This window comes from Micropterus salmoides, unplaced genomic scaffold, assembly GCF_014851395.1.
Source record: "Micropterus salmoides isolate LMB-PRFRI ecotype aquatic unplaced genomic scaffold, ASM1485139v1 Ms_hic_scaffold_6, whole genome shotgun sequence".
Classification (NCBI taxonomy): domain Eukaryota; kingdom Metazoa; phylum Chordata; class Actinopteri; order Centrarchiformes; family Centrarchidae; genus Micropterus; species Micropterus salmoides.
Window position 1 is genome coordinate 19,108,506 of NW_024044348.1, and position 21,468 is coordinate 19,129,973.

At 40.4% G+C, this 21,468-nt stretch overlaps 1 protein-coding gene across 6 annotated transcripts; it reads right to left on the bottom strand.

Moving 5' to 3' along the window:
- Nucleotides 1-135: 135 nt before the first annotated feature.
- On the bottom strand, nt 136-19,818 carry scube2 (signal peptide, CUB domain, EGF-like 2). Of its 6 annotated transcripts, none has more exons than XM_038701652.1 (23): nt 19,558-19,818; nt 18,966-19,085; nt 18,468-18,593; nt 17,950-18,084; nt 16,962-17,087; nt 16,718-16,834; nt 15,349-15,438; nt 14,522-14,638; nt 14,277-14,399; nt 13,497-13,613; nt 13,199-13,321; nt 12,773-12,889; nt 11,477-11,566; nt 11,240-11,362; nt 10,345-10,512; nt 9,775-9,981; nt 5,176-5,346; nt 4,000-4,167; nt 3,313-3,474; nt 2,989-3,186; nt 2,508-2,660; nt 2,326-2,405; nt 136-1,760 (listed from the first exon to the last, which is right to left on the bottom strand). In XM_038701652.1, the coding sequence occupies exons 1-23, from the start codon at nt 19,643-19,645 to the stop codon at nt 1,614-1,616; spliced, it is 3,066 nt and encodes a 1,021-aa protein (XP_038557580.1). In that variant the 5' UTR covers nt 19,646-19,818; the 3' UTR covers nt 136-1,613. The 6 variants fall into 6 exon arrangements, with proteins under 6 accessions (XP_038557580.1, XP_038557581.1, XP_038557582.1 ...); XM_038701653.1 differs by having other exon boundaries at nt 1,614-1,760; nt 18,966-19,082; XM_038701654.1 differs by having other exon boundaries at nt 1,614-1,760; nt 9,775-9,978.
- Nucleotides 19,819-21,468: the final 1,650 nt, after the last annotated feature.

Below are 21,468 nucleotides of genomic sequence, written 5' to 3' on the forward strand. Positions count from 1 at the left end.
CCATGAATGTGGTTCTATTTCTATTCTACTTTATGAATATCAATTGCTCAGGAGACCATGGATACAAATTTGGGTATTTATTGTAATGTATAGTCTATGTATCCTAATAATGATGAGCCTGCTGGAAATCTGGAGTAAGATAAAATAAAACTTTATTAAAGTAAAGAAAATTAAGCATCACATGAGCACAAGGACCGATATATGTATGATATGTAGGAACAGAGTACAGATAAGCAGAAACATATACAAACAAATAACACAGAAATCAAGTTTGAAAGCTTGATACAGTTCGTTACCCCAAACCAGTGTACATAAATGAAATGTAAAAACAAATTGTGCAGTTTCCTAATATTCTGGATCATGTAAAAGGGAAATTATGTACAGAAAGACTTTACCTGTACTAAAATGAATATCTCATATGTACATCTTTAGCTACAGGCAAACAGTCAGCAATTCACGTCATTGTATCTTTCATCCCTAAATACAAGAATGGAGAGTTTATGTCCAAAGACTATCTCGCTGATGAGTATATACTTTAACTGGTGAAAGAAATGCAGCTTAAACAGTTAAAATGTTCAGTTTTGTGCCACAAAAAAGAGGAAGTGGGCAAAGGGAATAAAAACACAAAATAAGTTTCCTATCTTTATTTACAGCATATTAGATGTACAAAACCATAAACAATATACATACACGTGTCATCTAAGAGAGGTGAATAGCTCAATTTTATTTTACAGTACTTTTCATTTCTTTTCGTGTTCTCTGACCTCATATCATTCAGTCTCTATAATCACATAACTCCCAATTGTCTTTGGTTGCTAGTTCAATAAAATGTACTGATGTACACAGGTGTCATTTTTCTGAAGTTGTTGTGTCTCATGAATGCATAAAAGCCACTGTATATTTTTTTGGAAAGGGAAAAGGCTTTTTTCTGAACAGTAGCGCAGACACTTTCAAACATCAAATATACGGGCCACCAGCAATTGCAGTAATGCTATAGCCCACTGTCAAAATGTATGTATGTGGTTGCTACAATACCTTAACGTTTCACCTAAAACTTTTTACATCATATACAAAACATTCATCAGAATAATTGCTTTTGTGGTGCCACTACTTCTTTAGTAGTGCTAATGTTCCCAAGAAAACATTTGTGCTATATTTGTTTCAGACATTTAGCAGTATTTCTGTCAATTAACCTCTACCTGTGAACGTAGCCTATATTAAATCTAGATGCACACTCTAAATCACTGACATTCAGTATATATCTGTTTAGCTACTAGTATTTGTTTGTCCTGAGATGGTGAGGGTATAAAGTCATTGCAGTTATTTTGTTGCCTATAAAAACATGTATTTCCATATTTCCAAACAAAGTGGAGGTCCAGATCTCTGTATGAGGATGCCCATGTGGGTCTACACTCTGTAACACTTTATCTCCGATCATTTCTCCCTCTTAAAGTCTACTTGCTTTACTTGTCCACTTTCTCTTCAGGATGGGTTTCATCACGTGTGTAGTCCGCTCTAGTATTGCTCAGTGTCAAAACAGATAACTACAGAATATTCTTAAAGGGGTAAGCGGATAAAACAGATACTGTGGCCAGTACCTGAAAACAGCCGACTCAAGGGCGAAGGAATCTCAAGACTTTGGAGCGCAGGAAGCGGATGAAGGATTTGGGGAACATTTCTCTGGATTCTTGTGCTGTGTAGTTGAAGAAGTTTTGCGGGTGAGCCAGCACGTCGAACAACGCCTTCATGAGTTTTTTGTCCTGATGAGAAAACGTATTGCATTAATGGAAAGCAAAAACATATGATAAAGCCAATGTGAGCAGCAGCTTGTTTTTCCGCAAGTCTCCTAAAGAGGGCACTACACGCTCACGGGAAGTACAGAATACACAGAAACACAAATCAACAAGTGGAGGATACTACTGATCTGAACAATCAATGATGGGGCGCCCTGATGGAAACCATATAATGGTAATGCCACTCATTCTACCATATGCTGTCTAATAAAGGTGTTAAATGTCCAGAAAAATACTTCTAAATCATCTGCTTCAGAAAGTATTTCTCCTCTTTATTTCTTTTTCTTATTGTTTTTTTTCTCCTTATCTTTGTTTTTTTTTAGGTGTAAATATGGTCGGTATGGATATTATGGTGCAGCATTTTGTTACGTTTTTGTTTTCCTTTATTTGTGATATGACTCAAAAGTTGTGAAAAATATATATTGATTTGCGCTATGTAAATACAGTTATTAAACATTTTTCTATTCATTATTTCATAAATACATTACTGCAATACACAAAATGTCTGGCAAAGTTTTACACTACGACGTACCTTGAGAATTTCCTGGTGATTCTCTGAAGCGTATAATCTTCCATCTCTGACTATATCTTCTATCAATTCTTGGTAGTCCTCTGAAACAAATAAAGTCCATAAACAACTCATTAATGTAACCAATCAAATCAAATTTGCCTAGCCTGCATAGTTACAGCACAAAACATCACATTTTTTCTTACCATCATATGTCACATATGGGACCTGGAAGCCTTTCCCACTGTTTCCCTCGTTAGACCTGAACTGTATCCAAAGTCTCTTGGAGCGGGAGGTAAAAGCGATGGGACGTTCGTATGTCTGACAAGTCTCGTAGGTTGTCACAGAGTTGGAGAGAGCTGTAAAATGAGGAGATGAGCACACAGGGAAGCATCTATAATTATCTTAAAACCTTAATGCTTTAATCTGCTGTAATCCCAGTATGATAAATAAAATAATGCCACATTTATGTTGAATTTGGCCATTTTTCGTCACTTCTGAGGACATTATCTTGACTTAGAAAAGCTTACCATAACCCTAAATCCAATTGCTACATGTCTAACCCAAACCCTTACCCAACCTAAACATAACCAAACCAAGTCTTAATCCTAAAATAATGGCTACCATCTTGGTGGTATATTTTTGATAATCAATACACTCAAAAAAACACACACAGTTTAAACTTACAGCTTTTTCTCATTACTAAGTAGTCTCCGCACTCGTCCTCAATAGGCAGGAAAATTTCTGGGACAACAATAAGGATCCTGCGTTTGGGCGGTGGATTGATGGTCCAGGTGCACTCAACATTGGCTGGGTAGTTCCCCGGGTAGTTGGGGGACTCAATGTAGCCAGTAAAATCTCCCAGATGTCCTCCACATTGTCGGTCTGTAAAGTGACACAGATGTGTCAAATAAGTTTTTTTGTTCTTGGTGCTGAATCCCAAAGTGCTTCTGTATTTCATTTTCTTAGTGTACATGTTTCAGAGGCATTACTGTGTACTGACATACATACTTTTGCATTGCATGATGTTAGTGGAACCATCAAAGTCGGTTGTGGTGTTTCCAGGGCAGGCGACGCAGTAGTTCTGTCCAAACTCTCCTTGATAAGTTCCCATGGGACAGCGGATGCAGCGGTGTGTGCTGGTGTTGTAGTAATGTCCTGGAGAGCACTGGACTGCAGGAGCCAAGGACAGTGATGGCTGTTAGTTGCATCTCTAATATGGGTGTTTTTTAGATTACAAGCTAAACAATGGGTTTAGAAAGTCTTCTGCTAGACTGAACTCCGGTCAAAACCAATTATTTTACACATAAAAACACACTGTCATCAGGGTAAAACCAATACTTTCCCCTTGTTGTTCCTGAGAGATTGATCTTGAAGGTGCATAGTTTCAAATTGACTCAAGCACTTAAATGTACACACAACACAACAGCTGCAGAGGGTGGCAAAGATCCTGTCAACGCCCAAAAGAGCTCCATAGATGGTTGTGATGTCAAGTGAAAAAAAAGAGTCAAAAAACTCCAAACAACCACAGATGTTTCACTTTATCTAATACGTCTGACAGGTTTTATAAACTTTCTCATCTGAAAAACAACCACCTAATCCCTCCATTTATGTCATAACATGAGAAACTAAACTAAACTAAACTGGAGTTATTAGGTTTTTACCCTGCAATAACAAAAACACAGATGAGTTTCACACCTTTGGTCTCGCACTCCTGAAAAGTAACAGCAGCGCTGCGCTTGGTGACCAGGTTCCCTCCACAAGGGAAGCAGGAGGTGCGTCCCACTTCTGGCTGGTACATTCCCAGTGGACAGGGCAGGCAGGGGATGAAGCCGTCATGAGAGTACTGACCGGGGGAACACTGACCTGAACACACAACAGCACTTGGTCAAGTCAGTCAATTGTTAGACACAGCAACATATTGGCGAATGTGACCTCTGTTAAAAAACCTTTAGAGCCACATACCCAGGATTAATTTAATGTATAGGTTTCATGTGAAATATAAGAGAAAATACTCCTTCTATTAAGATAAGGGCCTATTGCAAAGCGTATGCAAATGTTATGGGAATGATGCCATGTTTTATCTCCAAGTGCACCACTTCTCATATAGTGTAACTCCTGTGTGACTAATACAAACTGTGGTGCCAGTGGGACTTTGCTGATTGCTCCTGATGTTTAGTCTGACAGAGGAGACGGGATCTGGGATTCAGCCACAAAGTGACTCCGATAACAGCGTGGGTGGAGACCAAAACATGGTGGCTCCTTCAGCTTTTATTCGGGGCTGAAAGAAGCTGAGTTCACCTTTTGAATTCAAATACATCTTCAACATCTAAGCTCCAGCTTCTTTGGCTTTACAAAAAGCAGAACATCTGCCGGGGAGAGATCTTTATCAAAGGCAAAATCGCTTCCTGTCTGGCTCATATTCAGAAAACAGTTACCTACACTCTGTGTCCTTCTGAGCCTTTATAGCTTTTCCTGCTTTTGTTCATTTGTTCCAAATTTTACATTATATTTCCATTTGGCTTATGCATTTTCAGATTTGCCATTACCAGCTAGATGAAATTCTAAAGCCAAATTTAAAGATAAAAAAAAAAAAAAGAATGTTGGACATCATGGGAAATACGAGTTAGAACAGAAGATCGAGGCCACTGTCAGTTAACACGTTTCCCAAAATGTCAAACTATTCCTTTAATGGGTTCATATTTGTAGAGCTCCTAATATGATTATGGAAGATATCACAGTCAGGTAGTGAAAGACCCTTACAAAAGAGCCATCATGTCATCATCAATGTCCTTACATCACAAAGTTTTTCCTTTCCCTTTGAGGCACATTTTGGGCTACATAAATAAAAGTGACTTGACCTGACTATCTTACCTCCACACTCTGACATGTTTCGAGCTCCAACCACCTTAGAGACTTCTCTTCCTTCAGGTCTAGGGCAGACCTCGCAAGACATCTGTCCCTCCTCATCCTGATACGTTCCAGCTGGACACAACACACACCTTCCCTGATCCCCGTTGTAGTAAGTCCCAACACTGCAGCTCACTAACAGACAGGTGGGGAATGACATCAAGATAGATTAACGGTTAGTAATACAATCATTTACTTGTGGCAAGACACTCACAAACTGCCAAGCTTGTGGTTGTTTGTCACATCTCTAGGAGCTCATAGTTTCATTCTCTCAAAAACAATACTGTGATGTGGAATCAAGTTGGAACAAATGTAATTATGCATGCCGCTGAAATCAAACATTTTCCTCACAAGCTGGAAACAAACAGTTTAGACACCCAAAATAGACGGACGTGTCTGTAATTTACATCAATTTTGCTGACAGATCAGTGTCAGGTAGCACTCGTCTACAAAAACTGGGAAAGAGGAAATAGACAATGTAAAATGCAGACATGAATCAACAAATAGGCCTATAGCAGGATTCCCTGTGACTACACACAAACAGACCTAACCACACTGTAGATTTACACTGTAAATACAGCGGTTCAATTGCGCAACAAGTAAACAACCATTAAAGTAAAATAACCCAGACTTCATCAGCTGCCTCTCAAGTGTAATCAAACAGGACTATGTAAATACTTGAAATGGATAAACACAGTGAAGAGCATCCTTAACACATCAAAGGCACTGGCTGAGCCATTTCAATTTATCAATCTGTTGACAGATTTGGGCGTTTTACTGGCATGGTAATGAACAACACCAGTATCATTGACCTTGATGCAGTTTAGCAGAGCGTGCGCTGCAGCAGGCTGTGCATGATGCTTGAGATTGTAACAGCGCAGTTTAGTGGAGCTTTTAAAGCTTGAAATGGTTAAAAGTTCCTCCTACAAAATCCCTTTTGTTTTGTGATTTATCAAAGTTGCTTTTTGCAGATACATCTTCTGAATATTCATGACAAGTTAAAGTGTCTTCTGTCAGACAACCTTTACATATCAGTATGATCACCTCTGCTATAGATAACACATCATGCTTACTGATGCATTATTAAGCACCCATAAACTTTTACACTCCTCAAAGTCCTTTGAAAGTTTAGGACTAGTAAAACTAACTTTATAGGGTCCTCAAAGACATAGCGCTTATGAGTATGTTTATTCGTTACATCCGTCAGTTTGTTTGTAAGTTCATTGGTGTATACTCCGATTCTTGTCACTTAACTGTGTAAGGCTTGATCCTAAAGGTTTTGCCCATTATTTCCAAGTTGTCATACATTGACAGATGGAATCTAGAGGAGAGAAAGTAACTTTTTCTCTAAGCTAGCACAGTGTTAAAAAAAAGTATGGTATGGATTAAGAACTATGGAAAACAAAGACAAAAAATAGTTTTTGGTCAATTTCAATTCAAGATTTCATAACAAAAAAGTAACACATGTAGCTTTTACTTGGTAATAGCAATGTTATTACTAAAAATATAATAGTATTTTCTACAAATTGTTACTAACACTATTAAAAAGTGCCATGTGTGTGAATAAAAATGTATCTGGATCGCCAAAAGGCTGCATGGTCCTTCACACACACACACACACACACACACACAGCGTGATAAAGGTCTGCATTTTGTCTATAACATTAGTTTAAATGGAATTCAAGACACTCACACACACTGTAAACACATGCATAGAAACACCCACATTTGTACAGAATCACACCATTAAGCCATTCAAATGCCTCCACAAACCTACCAAATGTAACCATACCAAATCTGTGAGACAAAGGAATACAAACCCTCTCCACAGCTGACTTTGTGCCCTACATCTGATATACGCCCAAATACTCGATACAGCAAGGCTGTACACCAGGGAGGAACTTTTAATACCACCAAAAGCGCCTTCACCTATTTTAAAAGCAAACACAGATGCAAATCAAAGAGAATATTTCCCTCTTATCTCACAAAAGTGCCAAGGCTTGATTAAAAGGGACCAAAGTGCTATTTTGCTTTGGTTCCTCCCATTCAGAGTGATGCCTGTAATTAATTTGTGAATTACTACGTCTGTCTGATGGTCTTTAGAACTTGAAAACTGAAGCTGATCTCACACAAGAATAAATCAATTAAATCCTTTGCCTTTAGCACAGAATGTGCCTCAATTGTAGCCTTTAAGCTGGGTGTAAGCAGAGAAACCACTATCTCTAACAGCTCGACACACAAAAGCTTTAACGTAGATCCATTATACGTAGCTCAGGAAATTGTTCGACTTTTTCTCTCAAGGAAGAAAATGTAATTTTCTCAAGAGCAGTTTATTTTTTGAAACCTATTGTTTATTCTGAAAGACCATGAGCAGCCATCATTGCATTGTCCTCTAACAGCTTTTATTTGACAGAGGGAAACAGTGAGAGAAGAGAGATTGAGAGTGAAAGAGAGAAAAAACCTTGAAGCCTTTCAAATGCAAAGAACGCTTCTATAGAGTCCTCGAATTGATGGCCCCAAAGAGGTTTAAAAGACCTTTCACCTCTATTCAAGTCCCCAGTCTTTGGCTACTTGATGACATAGGAAAACACTACGGTATCACAGTGGTAAGGAGCTGAACCCAATAAAAGGGGTCAGGTTTCTGAATCCCCCCATTCTGCTTGGCCCAATCGCTGCTCGCGCCCATCAAGCAGAGGTCCAAACAACTGATGCTAATTGATTCCCATGGTGTGGCTGAAGTCAATGCTCTTTAGCAGTTTAGTGGCTGGGGGTCATGCAAAGTGGCCCCAGCTGGGGGGCAGGGGTGGCACAGCACTCAAACTGCCAGCTTGAATCAACAGCACTTCCTAAACATCTTCAATGTTAAAACAAACATGCAAACACGTTGACTACTAACAGTCAAATAGACGTGGACACGCACTATTTACAACATCTCTGGATCACTGTAATTGTTGTACTTTTACATTTACTTTTTTAATAAATATGTGTTCTGATGCAGTCACATGTTGACAATGTTAAGTGAAAAAAATGACAAACAATACAAATGAACATCTGAACAACAAAATATTTACATAATTAATACTAAATCATCCATACTATTTACTTAAACAGAAACACTGTCCTGGAATATGAACAGATGCAACCAGTAACCAAAGGAATCACAGAATCAGAGGAGGGATGCAGAGGTGAAAGCATATTTTCTCCAGTTGCATAGGAGGCTGTGTTGTCATCCCACTGAGGCATTGAGAACAAGCCCCAAATGGGGTTTTCAATGGAGTGGGCAAACTGAAAAGGACTAAACTGCACTCCAAGCTAAGCCAGAGCAGGCGGTGGGGGAGGAGGGGGAAAATATAGCTCCTTTAAAAGAGCTGGAAGTTAAGAAGAATGCCTTTCAGCCACCCCCCTACTCTACTCCCAAATTACATGTCTACACCCCTGCCATGGCCAATAGACTGCTTAATGTTGACCTGAAAGTATAGCGGGGGAGTTAAGGAATCAACACACTTAAGACTTCTGTTACTGCAAGATAGAAATCATGAACAGGGAAGTTTAGGTTTAAATCCTGTGAGCACAGCTCAACAGCAGAAATAACTCTGATGTTAATGTAGAGGCCAAAAACATATGGAGTTAGAGGGAGATATAATCAACATTTAGCTGACGGTTTTTGTTATCTCTAGAAAGTACAGGATAGTTATAGCCAAAGCGCAGAGACCCTATTCTTCAGCAAAACAAAACCCCTAAACACACTTGAAGAGTTGTGTGAGCTTTATGAAAGATCTGGGTCTACATCAGATTCCAACATCTTCAACACTGGTGGTGGACGTGCATATATCTAACAAAATGCACACCATTTGAATAAATATTTAGACATCTCAACAGAAGAAAGGCACCACTTTCCTCTCACTGATATTAAGACAGCATGCAGCAGGCAGGGAACTTACTGTGAGGCCCGAAATTAGGGGAGCACGGTCCCAACAGCCAGAGAAAACACATGCAGGCCTTCAGCTCTCTAACACCGACAGTGTGCGGTCTTTTTTAATGAACACTTTCTCCATCACAGGTTGTACATAAAACCCAACTGAGAGGCAACAGCTACCAGGAGACCTGCCATCAGCCCTCATGTTACACTCTTATCCCAGGGAGATGCTGGAAGATCTCACAACTTGGAGGGCCAACAACAGTCTCTCTGTTCTTCCAATGCAAGCTGGCTCTCTCCCTCCAACTAGCTCATTACAGCATGTCCACAAACCAAATATGGCACTCATCTGGCCAACACCTGCCCAAAATCCCATCATTAAAGAAGCTTGTCCAAATATATCTCACGAGCATGGACCATTTCAGTTGCTAGAAAACATGACTAAGAGTCCACAGTGTGTGTAGGGCCTAGTCAGAGTCATTGTTGCCTTGTGCTAGGTGTGACAAAAATGGGGGGATCTGCGCTCTTTAGAGATGAAAAGCATCAATATTTCCAGTAGAAGTGATGCCTGGCTGAATGGTGCTTATCTTTACCTTAAACATGGTTTCTGCTTTGAACAGCAAGTAAATACAAAAAAACTAACTCACCACATTTCCTGGCCACCAGCACCTGTCCCGCCACACAGTGTCCTGGCAGTTCAGCCGGCTGGCCTGGACTCTTGCCGAGCTCGTAGTCAGACCCCGCAAAGTGGAGATGGAACTGTTCCCGGTTGATGGACTTCCTCAGGGTCCTGATGGTCTTCCTGAGCCTCTTCTCTGAGCGTCGGCGCACGCAGTTCAGGTCACAGCTCTCTGCTGAGAGATGCACATGATACCACAACTGTTTCCACACCATATTGTCATCACTCACACCTATCGTAAAATTCACACATTCATGCCTGGATGCTCACATGCTTACCTAGACATTCACACAAATGCACCATCAAGTCAACGGGAAAAGCAATCTAGGCCAACATGTATAAAAGAATTCAAGGAAATTAAACAAAAACACCTCAATTCAAAGCCCCAACCTAAAGCCCACCACCATAGCCAAGTCAAAACAGGAGATACTTTAACAGTTCGGTTTGTTTAGTGACAACCGGATAGAAGCGAAAGAAAGATGGAGAACAAGAAGTAAAAGGTCGCAAGCAGAGAGAGAGGAAGCGCAGAGAGACCAACCTGTTACCTCCTCTAGGTTCACATCCAGCTCAAACTCAGCTGTTATGGAGGAGCCGTCCTCCTCGCCGGCTTTCCTGCCATGGCGGCTGCGCATTCGCTGTCCGGACGAGGTGCAGCGCAGGCTCACATAGCTGAACTGGACGTTTTCAGTGAAGAGGAACCTGCTATCTGTGGACATGGCAGACAACCCCCCACCCCCCACCACCACCACACCACAGCAGACACACACAGACACACACACACAAAACCCACACAATCGCACAATTGTTAAAGAAAATCACAGACAGTATGACAGAAAAGAAACTTAAGGAATTTAATTTTGGTAGCAAACGCCACTCTATACAAAGAAAGTTTACAGCCCTTGTCTGTAGTTAATTAGATAATTTTTTGTTATGTAGACTCGAAAGCTGACAAAACGGATGTTATGTCAAAGTGACAATTTCATTTATTTGAATCAATTATGTGGCCTTTCAGTGACGACGGGATGTAAAAGACCACGCCGAAACCCTTTGGAGAAGCAAAATAATCCTACAATCGGAAACCCACGTGATTGATGGCTAGGTCAGACCCAACTGAAAGGCATGCTATGGCTAATTACATCCTCCCCTGTCAGTGCCAGACAAAGTGCTTTGCTGAGACATTCAAGACACTCAAAACCACATCAATTTCCCCACAAATGTCTTTCACATTTGCCTTTGGTTTTTGGCTTACTTTGAAGCAGCTTTCAGGTCTGCTTTATCTTCTAAAGATTGTGGCTTTAGATGCTGGCACTTCTTTATAAGCCCAAAATGTTTTTTAACCAGTAACACGAAGGAGCTGTAAATTTAATCCTTGTCTATCTGTAATCTAAGTCTTGTGTTTGGAGGCATCACGTTTTGTGTGGCAACTTCTGTACCTGAGTGAGCTGAGTTTAAGCTCTCCTTGAGTTTCTCCTGACTTCGTTTCAAGTTGCATTTTGCAGTGCCAGACCGAAAAGTGGCAGTGGTCTTAATGCGTGGAACATTGGTCATTTCTGGAACTGCAGGACAGACGGAACAGAAAACCATTACTTATGTATCAACTGAAAACAATGAAAGCCTGAGTTGTTCCTGAGTTACTGTTTTGTGTGGCAAAGCAGATGTTTTGTACTTGCCTAAGCAATTCGAGCCACTGTTGTTCTTTTGTGCGTCAACCATGCAGGGCAGAGGCATTCCACAGGTCACCGTGTAGGAATCCTCCATCCCTGAAAACACACAAGAGGCCGTGACACACAGACCAACACGGGCACAAGTTAAGGCCACAAAAGCCAAGACAGAGAGAGCAAACAGGCAGCATGTAGGAACATGAAGAGTTGATGGCTGTTCACACAACTAGATGTAAAACGGCATGACTTACTGACTAATTGCGTTTCCATTAGCATTCTTTAGTCGTGCTGCTCAGGTGATACATGACCTGTACTGTACCATGGCGTTCGGGTCTTATCATGCCAAAAACATATTGGCAAACACGTCAGGATGTGTCATGTCATGTCAACTGATTGGATAAGACACGGTTTGTATTATTCACTGTACATATAAAGGCTCATTGTTTGCTATGCTTTTTCAGATTGAAGTTCATTCACCCCTTGCAATGTTTCAACCAAATTAGTCAACTCTTTCTGCAGCTGCTTCATAGTGACAGCCTTCCAGCCACCACCTCCTCATTTCATGCCTGCTTTTACTTTGTGTTAAATGCTTTGGTCTAATTCCATTTTGGAGAGTAACGGAGATAAAGTAAACCACTATTATGGACTCAATGTCATCTGTCATCACTAGGTAGCTACAGCCCAGCAGCAATTTAAAAAGACATTTTGTGGAGGATGGATTAAGACTGTTGTACCACTGGAAGGCTCTCAATCTAAAATTACTTTATGAAGTGTTGATCAGGCCCAAAAGGTTAGTCACCAAAGGCTCTATTGTTGCTCAATCAACGTTTGGTCAAAAACATTCATCAACATTCATTTGCAGAATCCCTGTGTTTCTGTTTTAAGAAATTACAAGAGTGAAACAGACTTCATTCATTTGACAAAGTGCAGCAAGTTGGAGCAGATTAGTGAGAACACAGTGGTGCTTTTATCTGTTTGATGAATAATAACAGCTGGAAAAGATGCAGGAGCGTAACAGAACTGACAGTGACATCTATGTTATGCAAAAGCTACTGAATTTGCAGGTCAGCTTAAGTTTAAGAAAAGAAAACGCTCAAAAAGAAGCAGGGTGAAGTGATTTGACAATGAGGCACAGGTGTTTACTGCAGTTTGTGCAAACCTTGAACCCTCAACATGGGATTATGGTAAGCTAAACCATTTCCTGTGCAGTCCCATGGAAATACAGGTAGAGCTGCGCTCCTAATCACACCAGGTCATTATGGCAGGTAAATCATGCTATATGGAGATCTAGTTCAACCAACTCACCGCTGCTGATATGAACTTGGGACTGGCATGTCAGGAAGCAGCGGTCCCCTCCTTCCTGTTTGCTGCAGTTCAAGGTGGGTTTAGAGGGGGGTTTCGCAGGTGGTAAACCCTCAGCCTCTAGATAGAAAACACAACAAAACTCCAAGGTAAAAAAGAACACATTTGATTGTGACAAGGGGAAGAGGCACATGAAGATGAAGCACAAAAAAAGTGATGAGCTTTTCATCATTTGGGATGTTTTACTCAAGCAAAAGAAAACCAAGTGGCAGAAAATTAAAGAGAAAAAAGAGAACAGAATTCAAAGTATCTCCTGTTTTTGTCCCCCAGGTTTTAGTCCAAAATGTGGGATGTCCCACACCTTCCAAAGAGACTTGACAACAGCACTCAACAGATGTGCCTCTCATGTAGGAAGAGGCGCTGGCTTACCAATGCAGTCCTTTTTGTTCCAGTGTAACTTATAGCCAGGATGGCAAAAGCATTCATATCCACCCATGGTGTTCTCACAGCCCTGCTCACACCCGCCATTGTTCACACTGCATTCATTTATATCTGAAAGGAAAAGGGAAAATCATTATTATAATTACAGGGTCCATTTTTCCAACACATCAATGAGCGAGTACTCACTTTTTTAATGCTTTTTTGGCCTAACACCTTTCTAAATTGAGCACGTGTGTGTTTCGCTCAAGTTGTTATGCGTAGCTCCCTCCACCGAGTGTAGACTCACCTCCGCAGTGGGCCAGTCCATACATGGTGTAGCCTTTGTTGCACAGACACTGAAAACCACCGGGGGAGTTCACACATGTGTGATCACATGTCCGCTCAAAAAAACACTCATCTATATCTGTAATCAAAATCAGACATATGACATAATAGCAGGGCAGTCAGTTGCAATCTTCATCGGGAGGGATTTCCCACCCACAGACACGCGTTTTGCATTTGATCCTGAATTTTCCCACTCTGTGAAATGTGACGTGTACACTTGTGCAACATCGGTAAAAATAGCATTGGCTTTTGATAGTAATTACAAGTGAAAAGAAGACAGTGTTTCATTGAAACACCTTGAATTTAATTGTAGTTACACCAGGTCAGCATTGGTAAAGGCATAGACTCTGATCCAAAGGTTAACAGAAGCGTTACCAAAACTCTGAACACAAGAAAGGAAGCTGCCTTTACTCTTATACTGACACGCTGGTTTTTTGTTACACTAATATAACACTAAAAAAAGCTATTAATGTTCTCTGATCAGTTAAAAAACTGTTTTTTTTATCTACAACTTAAATTTTTCAATTATGTACGTGACTATTCTTTAACGTGATCACTAAATTACAGGCTAAGCCTTTTTACACTTGAAAAAATCATTGGAAAGGATGTACACAGAAACTATGGACATCACAAATGTCTGCTAGTGTTGTGACATCCCACTCCCTCTTATCTCTATGCAAGTCAAATTTTGCTTTGCTGACTGTCAAGAGTTTGAAAAAAACAATTCAGGAGCCATTTCTACCTTGACAAGAACGCTCATCTGTCAGCAGCTTGAAGCCTTTTCTGCAGTTGCACTCGAAGCTGCCGATGGTGTTCCTGCAGAAGTGATCGCAACCGCCGTTGTGAAGCTCACACTCATCGATATCTGTGGGATACAGGTCATATCAACACTTGACAACACTTTAGCAAGACTTCCTATAAGCTAAATGAGTGTTTCAATAGCTTGCTCCTCTCTGCGGAGGTTTCCTTGTGGACTGGCGGTCTGACCTTTGCATGTTTTTCCATCTGGCTGTAGTGTGAAGCCGATGGGGCAGCTGCAGCGCACGCCTGTGGATGTGTCTTTACAGGTGCAGTCACAACCCCCATTGTTCACCGCACAGGTTTCTGAAATTGCAACACACAACGTGAATGTATGTGAAAAATGAAAGTGTCAGATACTAGATCCTTAGTAAAACAGAAATATGCTTATCTCAACACTGTGCTCTCAAAACACCTGGACTACAGAGCCGATTTTAATATTAGTAATACTGTTTCTTATTGATTAAACAGCTTTGAACAAGACCATGGAAAAGTGTTTAATTCTGTTTTAAACATTTATAAACGTTGATGGGAACAGATATGTTTATTGCATGAGTGCATGGTTTAAATGGTCCACAGTTGTGTTTGGATGTATAGTACACACATACACAGGTTAAGTACATGTTGACATCTAGGGTTACCCTAACAACATGTAGTACTTACAATAACGGACAAGACTCCCAGAGCACACGCACTAGCCATGTACTTAGTAAAGTGCCAAGGATATCTAATGTTTTACATGTATCGAGCGACCCAGAATCACACAACTGATAAATACTAACTTTACAAGAAAAGATTCACACTCTGCTCTTCCCAACTGGGAGGAAAATGTGAAATATTTTTAGGGAGGAAACTGGGGGCGAGAAAGCGAGTGCGTAGTCATTTCACAGTTTGCTCAAAAGACTGAGGAATGCACCGGTTTACTAGACATTAGCTCTCTCCCCTGAGTGGTTCCTGGCAGCTCAACACGGCATCACATAAAACACAGCCTCTGAATGTAGGAGTGTAGTTATTACCCATTAACAGTCTTCGTTTGACCCGTTTGTCCACCTCAGTAACGGATGTGGCGTTGTGGTCGGAGGACTCGGTGGTGGCTTCGTCTCGTTCTGTGACACACAAAACCAACCATTAATAGAGTAAGAAATCACTACATTTACTAAATAACACGAGCACCGTGTCTTTTCTATTTGACTTCAGCTACGGGTGTTTGTCTTGGTCACCTTTCTGTAACCAGATGCATGTTTAAACTTGAGATATTCCGCTTGTAGTGGCTTGGTGTGCGTCAAATAACACATCAGATCACTAAAGTGAATCTGGAAAGACAACATCGCAGTGATACGCCTGGACCTCACACGCACTGCTGCTGGAGGGAGAGATATTACCCAATATCTGACGCCGGATCCTTATCCTCCATAACCATTGTTTGCAAAAATGCACACTGCCTAACAAGGAGAACTGACAGAGAGAGATGTTTCCAGTTACTGTGTTTTCATTCATTCATCAAGATAGCCTCTGCATTACTGAAGAAACAAAGTCCAACATACTTTAAGCTGCTCCTGAAATGTGCACTGTTTGAGCTGAGGTCTAGATTAGTTATAATCTGAACATATATTACAATTAGGAAAATTTAGCTATCACTAACAAAAACACAAAACATGAACTATACCTTTGTCATCCCAATTCAGTTTGAATATATGTAAAAACAACCAGCATACACTGCTGGACGGTTATGGTTCAAGTGCCAAGAAAAATGAAAACCACGCAAAAAAACTACTTTACTACAACTGGTTTTCCCCTTTTGCTTTCCCTTTAGTAGCTTTAAGGTTGCTAAAACCATCTAATTCCACACTTACAGATAGCATAATGTACATTATCAGCTTGTTTCAGCTCTTCATTGAAGCTGTTCCTGTAAACATCATCTGGCTTCTCAAGGTCCACTTACCAACATTCTCCCGAGCTTTCAATACTTCACAGTCATGCTAAGAACTCCATCCACTGAAGAAGACCGTGAGATGAGGAAAAGGCGCTGAAGTGGACCATGAGTTAAAAAAACAAGGGCGAGAACGAAGTTTCACGCTCATCCAAGAGTGTGTGCATTTTATGGCTGCACCATTACATTTAACTGAAATGTTCTATATGTATTGTGCATCATTTTATATACATTTCCCCAAAACTCAGTTTGACATATTTGCATCTTTGGAGACTTTTGGATATCTTTAGAATTTGCAATAATGTTGTGTGAGTTTAAACAACGTTTTGCTGCACAGCATGAGTTTGAAATGACTGTGTATTAATACACACAGAAGTTTGACTTCTGCATTGGGTCTTACACGTTTTTGCATTCCTTGTGTTAAGCACGAACTGAGTCTAAAAACTTGTGCTTACCTATACACGACCTCTTGTCAGGTTGCAAGGTGTACCTGACGTGACACCTGCATATGGGGCCGCTCTCTGTGTCCTCGCAGGTGTGCTGGCAGCCTCCGTTGCCATGGTTACAAGTTACTGCAGGGGTCAATGACATGTAACCGTAAGAAATTAAATCAGTGCAACATTTGAAGCCAACTGTGTGTGCGTGACACATTTGGTAGGTGTGTAGTGTGAAGTTAGGTTCATGCTGTTGAGCACGTACAGATGCAGCCTCTCTGGTTCCTGGCCAGCTCGAACCCTGGACGACACTCACAGGCCACACCTCCTTTGGGTGTCTCTTTGCAGATGTGGGCGCAACCGTGCTCCTTATTCATACAGTTGAGGCCCTCTGGGATAGAAAGAGCAAGAGAGGTACACAATGAAACTCTCCTACAGTGACTGACCGGCTGCACACAAAGGCACACATATTGAGAGATTAGTCTGGCATCCTCAAAGACACTGATTGTTCTCACGCCTTACACAATCCAAAAACATCAACCACTTCGTTATTTTTAGCACTTTGAGAGAGAAAAAGAAGAATCTGTAAGCAGAGCAAAAGTTGCTCAAAAGTTAATTCCCTGAAAACAAAGCTCTGCAAACTCTACTTTATCTACAACATACTCAAAAATGCTTCGAGCTGTAAAATGAGAAGAGTTGAGGCATCATTTACATACATGGGTCACAGCTGAGTGGATAGGTCCACAGGATTTAAAAGGGTTGTCAAGACCCGATGGAGTGGAAAGTCCTTGCATTTAGGTTGACTTCAGTCAAGAAGACAAAACAAAGGCACATCAGACTAATCTGTGACATAGACCACATAGACCCGAGTGTTGCAGTTATTAACTTATTTTGTTCTCTGGGACACAGAGATCCTTTTCCCACAGCATGTTGCTGCTGCAGATAAAAGCTCAGTGACGGGAGCCAGCTTGAACCTGTCACCCCTCATTGTGCAATAAATCTTAGATTTGTATGTGAATATTGGAGAATTTGCAATGCGATTCTGTCTTTTTTTTCATGGCTTGATACAATTAGGAGATACAAGCATGCACAAACACACACACAAATAATGCAAACAATAAAAATCTGACATTTTAAACAGCATTTAAATTTGTGGGAGAGCGACAGAATATCTTCAATAATTCTGATTTGTACTCCTTGTGCAGTACATCTTTGATTTCAAGCTAATAGAAGTGTGCATGTTGAACACTCACCCACAGAGCGGTGGATGCATGTGTGCTGGTTGTTGCTGAGGAAGAAGCCCTCTTTGCAGCGGCACTCATAGCTGCCCATAGTGTTGACACAAGTGTGCTGGCACCCACCATTGTTGAACTTGCATTCATCCACATCTACAGGACAGCGGATTGATTGCATTGGTTATTAAACAGTGTTTACAGAACTCAAGTATTCACAAATTAGCTTTTAACTTGTATAAATCAAATAAGGCTGTTTTGTGCAATCATTGCAGGTGTAAATAAAGCTGTATCAAATTCCGGACATAAACATTTATAAATATTTGAAATCCCAGCATTAACAAAACCAAAATGATTTGTATTAGGCTACAGTTTTAAAAGTTTACCAAAAGAGGGCTTAAGAAAAGAAGTCTGAGTGAGTGTGAGAAACTTCAGGTACAGCCCACACAAACATGAACTCTTCACCATCAGAGCTGAGGATTCAGGCTCTCCATCTATCACAAAAGGTTATTTACTTCGTGGTGTAAAGTTGATCTTACCTAGACAGTTATGTCCGTCATGTGCCAAATTGAATCCGTCATAACAAGTGCAGCGATAATTGCCTGGTATATTGTTGCACTCATGTACACAGCCACCGTTGTACTCCAAGTCGCATTCATCAATGTCTGAGAAGTAAACACCACATAAATGAATCTTCCCTTAGTCAAAAGTATGCGAAACTTTGTTTTCTTTAACAGTAAGAACAACAACTTGACTGCAAGAATTAATATAATTAATTAATTAATTAATTAATTAGTACAGATATCACAAATTGTATGCTCTATAGGAATTCAAATGTTATGGCACAATGGATAAAATAATGTTATGATATGTAAATTAAAAACATGTAGTTAGTATAGGAGATAGCCTATATAATCTGTCCAAATGCAACCCTGCATTAAAATATATGCCTAAACATCCAAATTAAGTGATTCAACTTTGACAGTAAACAGATATTATTGTGCATAAAATAACGCAACAAAAAGGAGACACATTACCTTCGCAGTGTTTCCCATCTCCTTTAAAGCCTGCTTTACAGGTGCACTTATATGAGCCTTGGGTAGTCTGACAAATAGCATCAATGTGACAGCCATCGCTCCCGTCTGCACATGGATCTGCTGAAATCCATATGCGTCTTATGATTACCAAAAACACATTCAAATACCATATATTTACCATACATACCACACATTTACCATATATGCACTGCCATGTTTTGTGAGAATATACTAAAGGAGATGAGCAAGAAAATTCAGCTTTAATTGACTGTAAACACTAAAACATAAACTCCCCTCATAATCATAGTAGCCGGCAGCAGGCAATTTGAAAAATCCAATGAAAACTACGTTAGTTACATACAAAACAAAACGTGTTGTACAAGCTTGTGTGTACAGGGAGCACACAAATCCCCCTCAACAACGGTGATTTTTATATCAGATAAACATTTAGAAACTAAAAGACAACGTAAAAGTCACCGCTGGGGAAACAACAAGAGCGCACTCCTGAAAGCGTGCGTAAAGTAGGCTAGCACTCTCCTCGACTGGAAAACACCAACACACACATGCACACATACTCTCACTACAGTCCCACCTCGAATCTCTGGACGCGCTGCGCTTTGGCGACTATTTAACAAGAGCAAAAACAAACAAAAGTCCCTTGCAGCCCAAATAGCTCCCATGGTGATATGATCCAAGTTTAGAGGTCTGCTCAAAAGGACGCGTACGCACTGAAGTCGTGACCGAGCGTCCGCCTCATTTTCATTCTAGTCTGTCAATCTACTTCACAAGGGGATTTTGAAAAGAGAAAGGAGTGAGTAAGTGTGTGCGTGTGTGTGTGTGTGTGTCTTGGAGAGAGGGAGAATGAGAGCGCGCGCGCGCGTGTACACGCAAAAGTGAAAAAAATCCGCTTTTGAAGCAGAGCTGCGTCAAGTTAGTCAGATAGCCATTGCAAAACCGGAAAAGCCAAGTGTTTGCGTAAAACGTTACAACGGCAGTGCCCTTTAGATGCTTTTATTTTGAAAGCTATGGCCCGGTGTATTTTGGTAAATCTGAACTGATTGAGTTCTTTTAAAGTCCGAACTATGTAAACATTGCCTTTGGCGTCAGTTTCAAAGTCGACCATGGCAAACTTCTGTGATAAAATAGACCAAATACTAATTTACATAATACAACCACGCAATATGAATGGTTTTTGTCAATGACCGGTGGTTAGCTGACTTAGCTAACTAGCTGGAAGAGTACTTATGATGTAACTTATTTAATCATGTCGATTACTGTTAGCGAAACAACGTGGTTGCTAGGCAACTCGCGTTTATTAATTTACAAGGGCCTTCCATAGCGACTAGGCCGTTGAAGTGAAGGATGTTTCCATTTTTATGATTATTTTGTTAGCCAAACACACTTGGTAAAAAATGTTATATTGCAGTAAAAACGGCAGCTAACACCAAAATCTATGACCCATCAGATTCTGTGACGCCAAACACCAGGTGTTGCACCAAATTCTGTGAGCCAGCAGAGCTGTGTCTAACCATTAAACCACAATCTTTTCCTAAACCTAACCAAGTCGTTTTGGTGCCTAAAACTAACCAAACTGCGACCGCTTCAAAACATCAACAACGTGTTAGAAACACTGACTGTATATAAAAGGGTTAGAAATAGGCTGCTTTCCAATTGGGGTCGAATCAGATGGGTCACAGATTTTACTGTCACACCGCCTTTTGCTTTTATAGGCTACGTTGTTTTGTTACTATTTCAAACCCTTTAAACCAAATGACTACTTGGAAATGTATGATATTTATATATTTTTTAAATCCCAATATAAGTGGCCGCTTTCACAGTCGTCAACATGATTAAGTTCTGTCATACCTTAGCTAATAAATTGTTTTTTATGCAAATGTTCATTACAACAACAAAAATGCAAATGATACAATTAATCAAATACATCCTACATTACCAGAATGTCAAATTAAATTCAGTTCTTCCAGTATACTAGAATATTTTAATGGCTCTTTTATTTGTTGTGTTCCCATTCAACAGTAAACCGATTGAAGCAGGGTTTGGATCCAGTAAATTTCGATTTGTGGATGGGGAACTTGTACGATAGTAAGTATGACGAGGAGATGCACAATATAGGTCAAAATTGCCCATGATATCACATACATAAATACTCTTTCCCTGCCTCTGTTAGGACAATAAAGTTGTCATGCACGCTAATTGTGTTTTCATAGCTGTTACCCAAAAGGGTGCCTCCACAGTTTTTAGATGGGGTCGCAAATGTGTAACCGAGTCTTTTTACAGAGGGCCATACATTTTTTAATTTGATTTCGTGTTCAGCTGTCAAAATGTGTAACCCTATCTCAATACTGTGGAGATTTTTGTATATATAAATAAACGGTATTCAATAGTGAACACACTATATCAAATCAAACCAAACTCTTCCACACTGGTGTGTACAATGAGCATCACCTCGTTGAAAACAGTCATCTCTGCAGCTCTTCTGCGC